We start from the raw sequence: 7080 nt of genomic DNA, 5'->3' as shown, positions 1-7080 counted from the left end.
GACCACCATTTTATGCCGCCGGTGACCGAAACAAAAAAAAAAGAGAACGAAATAACAAAAAAAATGAGAATAAGAAAAATAAGAAAAAAGGATAAGAAAAAGAAGAAAGAATAAAAAAAAGTACTAAAAATACATGTGGGGGCGCGTGTAGCTCACCACTTGCCAAGAGTTTGGTTGTCTAGTTTTAAGGTGGTATTTATTTCATTTAAAATAAGATTAGGGAAGGTAATAGGATTCCTGCAAAGAAAAAGTGTATAGTTAGAAATTCGAGCATAGGTCAGGGGATACTTATGCATTTTCCCATTTAACAAACGATACAAAAAGTTTATGTATAATGATTGAGTCAAAAAATTTATATACAGTTCAATGCGTGAGTAAACTAAAATTATAATGAACCATATATTAACTAATGCAATATGAATACATGCATAGAAATATATAATAATGCCTACAGCCCTAGACCACCGATTATTTAGCCTTTAAGAAATACTATAGAGAGATAAAGCATAAGAAAAAGAATAAACATACTAATAAAGAAAACGTTAAAATATTTTCATATTAAGTAAAGAAACGTTAAAAAAAATCATAATAATATAATTTGGGTGTAGTAATAAATATCATGCTAAGAGCAAAGTAAAATTATTTAATTTTAAAGCTGGAAATAATATTCTCTTTCTTGTTTGGTGTGCGGGGAAGGAAGGATCTATCAAATATCACCTAATACTGGTCTTCGAAAGAGAATTGATGCGAATACAATTACAACACAATATGATATAATTTATTACTCTCTCCGTCCCAATTTATTAGTCATGGTACAAAAAAAAAAGATAAAATATTTTTAACTTTGACCATAAATTAGATATAGATTTTTTTAAAAATTCAAAATAAAATTTTAATAATGAAAAAGTACATATAAAATTATTATAACATATATATGAAAATTATAAATAGTAACTATAACCAATAAATTGAGACGGATAGAGTAATTTTACTTCTGTAACTAGAAGTCCTCTAGCGTCAATCTCCTCCTTAAACTTGTTGAAATACATGTTACAATCCAAATCCGCATCTTCCGTGATAATTGGCACCCGATTATTAACTTTTTGAGCGAATTATGACTATTTAATGCTTATTCAATAGTAAAATCGGATGTTCATTTTCGTTGTTGTCTCAAATCAGCCTACTACGATACGCAACAATTACAACAATTGGTGGGGAACATTTGACTCTAAGCCTGTAGTATTAAACAATCATGAAATCCATATTATCCTTCAATAGGGTCAGTAATTGCTTGGAACTATGATGAATATAACACCACTGGCACTTAGAAAGTTAAACGTCGATGAGTACACTTCTAATCATTCCAGAAATTTTGTCCTCATAAGTAGTACTCCTTCACCATGTGTGTTTGATCGTTTCTCTTCAGCTAGAAACATATATTACAACTTAGCCAGTACGCCCTGTCTCCCCTTTTTGGTTATTGAGAAAATATTTTACCATGTTGTGCTTCTTACTCGAGGGAGCGAAAGTAGTTGATTCTGTAAGAATTAATGCAATTTGTAGGAATCCAAATTTTGGGTAACGCTCTTTCGAATAAATTATGGTCTATAACTACACAGATTGTTTGAAGAGAGAGCAATGATTTATTTGTTCATAAACTAAAATGTCAATAGAATTTTCTCTATATGCAAAAGAAAGAACTTTTTTTACGGCCACAATATTAGTATCTGAATCATATTAATTTCTCTCTCTTTTCAGCTTTCAAGAGTATGAGTAGATTTAGTACTAAACCAATCATAAGAAAGAAGAAAGAGGAAAAAGAGAGCTGAGAGAGAGTTGGAGGATACGATTTTTCATTCAGAATAACAGAAATCACTACACTTGTCCTTTAAATACAGCTAATACCGCGGCATCGGATTCCACAATCTCTAACTTCCTCAACTGGACTAAATTGAAACCCGTTAAAAATTAAGTTGGGATAAACCCAACAATTAAAAACTTCTACTAAATCTAATAGGACTCAAGTGTAATACATAAAGACTATATTTACTACAACGATCAGCTACTCCTCAATAGCTACATATCACCAAATAAGCGGCAGGTACAACATCTGCAAGCCTATTCGTTACAGAAGTTCACTTGCAATCTCTAGCACAAGGGTATGGGTCTATGTGTTTAAATCCTGCTCTATCAAAATACCAATCCCCAACTGCTTCCGCAAGTGTCTGCACAGATAAAAAATTACAACAAAATCTGTTATTAACTAATAAATATTAATAAAAGGCGCATGATAAAAGTCAAAACTTAAAGTGCATATATTCACAACTTTATATGGATAAAACAAAAGAAATAAGATTACCTTATGAAGTAATCTTGGAGAGGTAGGACTGAACCAGAAATTCGTCGACAAGATTGCGCCATGAGAATGACAAGAAGTGATAAAGTAACCCCTCGTAAAAGAAGGGGTTAGTCCCTCGAAAACCTTCAAGAACTCCAGTCCAAAAGCTATAGTCAAAAGAGAAAGAACCAAATTAAAAAGAATTAGAGGAGAATACATACGTGAATGGAAGGTATGCGTTAGTTAGTCACCAGAGATTTGCTAACCTTGAATAATTAAACGCTGGCTAAATGTGCAGTTACTTATTTGTTTTTTGCAGGATTCCCAGACACGTTGAGGATCGAGGTATTCAGGAACCAAAATATTATTAATCTGCAGTCAAGAGTGTTGGATCAGTAGTGAATTTATTTTAGAATTTATAAAAACTAAAGAAAGAAACGAACAAGATATTTAAAATGAGGAAAAATAGCATGTCTCATTGACCTGCCAAGAGTCATAGGCTGAATTGATTATAAAAAGTGGAGTCTGAATATATAGAACAACATTCTGAGGGAAAAAGCACTGCACCATTATTAATGAAAAGTAGTGTTAGAGAGCAATATTTATATATATATAGCACAGGGAAAAAGATTTTTTGTTAAAAAAAAAAAAAAAAAAAAAAAAAAAAAAAAAAAAAAACCTTAAACTTTTAATTACCAGACTTGCTTCCATTGTAGACGTACAAGCCGAAGGCAAATTCTTTGCTGATCCCTATGAACGAGAGGGAAAATAAATTACTGTAGTAAAACAGAAGAACATAATTAACTTGCAACTACTTCTTAAGCATACCAAATTACTAAAAGAAAAAGAAGATGTGACTCACATGTAAAGCAACAACGTTCTCATACATCTCTTGAATATCCAAAGTGCCAGAGATTGTCCTCCTGCAAATATAATGAAATATGCCAATGGCATAGACATAAATTAGACAGCAATAGAGTTAATAGAGCACATAATGTGTAATAAGAAGGGCTCACCCATTGATGAAGAAGCCTGCATCTGCAACACACTTAACTCTGGCATCATTGGGCAAGAGGGATTTAAAGTTATCGCAATTCAAAATTGTTGCCAATCCTCCTGCTGAACTTCCGCTCAAGATTGCCTAACATTATGTTGCAAATTTTTTTTTTTTTTTTGAGTGAAGATTTAGCGAATTAGAAGAAAAGAAGCAAAATATAATAAGGTACGTACATACTACGTGACTTGTAATCATGATTCTAATTAAATACGATATTCTTACATTTTCAGCATTTTGCATTCCCTTGCCCAATAAATCTTCCATAATTGCTTTGAATATTCTTGACCCTCTAAAATACAGCTTGTTGTCCTAATGTAGATTTTTGAATTTCCAATCAGAAAAACAATATTACAGAATTAATCACCAAACCATAAGTAATATTTATCAATACATAGGAGATATATATGCAGTAGTATTACTTACGGGGTCAACTTGTTCAACATCACCAGTGAAGGATGAACCATCACAATACTTCACCCTCATCCTGTTCCAGTTGTAAAACTCTACCAATTCCAATATTGTTTGCAGTTAGAAGAAGTGAGAAATCTCTTTTATGCATACAAAGAAAAAGAAAAAGAAAAGAAAGCAAATATAACTGAAAATATATATGAACATCACCCGGATTTTGTTCGGAAGAATTAGAAAGTACCCCAGCAAAAAAGGCCCGGCGATCCATATGCTTGGAAGAACCTGAGAAATTAAGTGAACGATCAAGGCAATCGGGGATACTGCTGCACCAACCGCCAGCCTATAAATATGAAATTTCCCCCGGATTAATAAAGCAGAACATATATAGTTAAAAATTAAAAGTAAATCATTAAATAAAAAGAAATAAGTAGTAACTAGTAACTAACATCCAATTCGATAATCCAGCTGCTCAGCCCGCTACCATGTCCCGGATGCAGATGATATGCTGGTGGACTTCCATCAAGGCATACTGCAGTTGGCTCAAAAACAAAATAAATACGTGCATGTGATTCTCTTAAAATTTCTGCTACAACTTCAGGAAGATTACCTGCGCCTTTGGCAGTCGCGCTGTGCAATATTGTAATGTTGACGTAGAGTCCTTCATCTCCGGCGCCAAGAGTAGTAGTTATAGACACTACTGCCAGACATGCTAGCAAAGCCAACGGAAATGTTAAGGCCATCCTGAAAAAAAAAAAAAAGAAGAAGAGTAAATTCTACAGGTAATAGGAAGAGTAGAGGCAAGGCATGAGTTTCAGTTAAAACAGTGATACATGAATGAAGATTACATGTTGTTATCAGCAAGAATATTTTTCTTCTTACAAAGGCTGAGATGAAAGGAGATTTTAATTAGAGGGAGAAAGTAAACAATGCTTATGAGTACACTATAGAAGTAGAGGTGAATGAGCTCTATTTATAAGCAAACGTCCCTCAGTAAACTGCTCGCTTTTTCCTTATTCTCTAAAGTTCTTTTATTCATATTTTGCTCAAAGGTGTGATACAAAAGAATAGTGGCTTAAAGCCAAATATGAATATGAGACCTTTTTTCTATAGTGTCTATCTTAATTCAATATATTTTTAAATAAAAAAAATATTAACCCAAATAGCCACCCACTTAATCTCTTAAATTAAAAATAGTTGGTGGATGTATAATATATATATATGATTCATATATAATATATGTATAATTGTGTATTGTCAATATATAATCTATGTATACTAACTAGAAAAGGTAAGCACTCAATATGACTGACTATTTGTGTAACAATCCTCATACATCAAATTCCTGCAATTAGTAACTATTACTGAAATATGGGGCCTCAAAAATTGGAGGCCCAGTTGCCTTAGTGACTTGGTGAATAAGAGCCGGCCCTGTTCTAAACTAGTCTATCAAATTTGGCCCCAGCCCTAACGACCCGCCCAACCCGCCTAAGGTTGTGATGGTCATTGACCCGCCCATATATTGACTTCAGCCCATCTTTGACCCAACCCATCTCAAATCATTTAAAGTTAGGAAGATTTTTAGCCCAAATTGATCAATGAATAACTTAACCAAAATATCTTTAAAATAATTTGTTTTTGTTTGATATGTTATATAACACAATAACAAAAAAGAAAAACATTATTTAGTAATTATAAAATTCATAAGAAAATAACACATATTAAGTAAAGCTTGATAAGAGTTGGGCGGGTTGGGCTATGACCCAAATTTTCGTCCATCTTGACCCAACCCATCTTAGCCCAAGTAACTTTTGGGTGGGTTATTTGACCCACCTAATTATTGAGGCAACCCATTTTAATCCGCCCAAAATCGACTCAACCCGCCCATCTGACACCCCTATTTTAAACATTATTACCGAAATTATGAAATTGAAGAACAACAATTAGATTTTGATGTTATAAAAAGGTCATCCTATGCAATGCTACTATATTAGATTTTGATGTTTAAGGGGAACTCTACATCCAAGAAGGACCACCCTATTATGTGTAATGGTACAAACAATTAATAAATCTATCTTTGTCTCTATCAAAAAATTCTTTTAAAGGAACTCATACAGTATGGCATTGATCAGTCTCTTCATATCTTCATTCAAGAAAATTTCACTTCTTCAGTAATAATTGATAACCTTTCCATTAAAAGATAATTATAACTCATAAATTAACCTACATGACATGTGATATAAGTTTTTTAGGATTCATTTATTGTGAATTGACCTCTACACAACATGTGATATGCTTTAACTGAAATTTTGAACAAAAAAATCCATATGATGATTTATTTTGAATAGAAAATTTTACGTATGTAAAGGGTTAATGAGCAATTAAGCTAAAATAAATATTGAAAATTTCGTGAAATCTATATATCGGACAAAATAGTAATTTTATTATTTTTAAAAAAATTGAGGAGTTAAAATCACCTAAAATTATGACATAATTTTTTTCCTTATATCAATAATATAGGAACTCCTAATATTTAGAAATTTTTAAGTATTTAGAAAAATTTACTTAAATTAATATTTATCAATAACTGTGCAAAGTAAACCATGTTAAAATTTAATCTTTTTAATTAATTTTTAAAATATGTAATATTAAGCATGTTCAAAGTAATACCTGATACTAGGGGTGTGCGTATGTCGGGTTTGTTTGGATTTTTTAATTACCAAACCAAGCCAATTGTATCGGATTATTAAATCTAAAGACCAAACAAAACCAACAAAAGTTGAATTTTTAATCTCGATGTTACTCTGATTTTTCGGATTTTCGGATTTTTCGAATTTTTTCAGGTTTTTCCATGTAAAGTCTTCATCGCATAAAACGTAGAATTTGTGCTCCAAATATTTTTTTTAGTCCTAGTAAGGCACAACTACATAAGGTGTTTTCAAGAAAATAACATAAAATATGAGATGAGTCATGAAACTGTACTAAAATATTCAACAATAAATATAATAAAATCGCATAAAACAAATATTGCTAATAAATAAGTTGTAACATAAATGAATATAATCTAAAAGTACTAAGTTATGCTAAAACTAGTATATTTAATAAGTACTACTCTCTCCGTTTCAAATTAAATGAGGTAGTTTGACTCGGCACGGAGTTTAAGAAAAAAAAAGAAAGACTTTTGAAATTTGTGGTCTTAAAAACTTAAGGGGTAAAGCTTTGTGGGGTCATGACTTTTGTGTTGTTATAAAAGCTTCTCATTAAGGGTAAAATGGGTAAA

General features: G+C 31.7%; 1 protein-coding gene across 1 annotated transcript; it reads right to left on the bottom strand.

Moving 5' to 3' along the window:
* Positions 1 to 1831: 1831 nt before the first annotated feature.
* Positions 1832 to 4758, bottom strand: LOC109218336 (pectin acetylesterase 8-like). Its single transcript, XM_019382694.1, has 13 exons — positions 4649 to 4758; positions 4411 to 4544; positions 4250 to 4332; positions 4014 to 4143; positions 3819 to 3898; positions 3618 to 3704; positions 3355 to 3479; positions 3201 to 3261; positions 3035 to 3088; positions 2822 to 2899; positions 2605 to 2710; positions 2360 to 2505; positions 1832 to 2225 (listed from the first exon to the last, which is right to left on the bottom strand). Coding segments are annotated over exons 1-13 (1176 nt in total). The 5' UTR covers positions 4651 to 4758; the 3' UTR covers positions 1832 to 2135.
* Positions 4759 to 7080: the final 2322 nt, after the last annotated feature.

This window comes from Nicotiana attenuata, unplaced genomic scaffold (assembly GCF_001879085.1).
Source record: "Nicotiana attenuata strain UT unplaced genomic scaffold, NIATTr2, whole genome shotgun sequence".
NCBI lineage: Eukaryota > Viridiplantae > Streptophyta > Magnoliopsida > Solanales > Solanaceae > Nicotiana > Nicotiana attenuata.
This window is presented reverse-complemented; position numbering and strand designations above follow the sequence as displayed.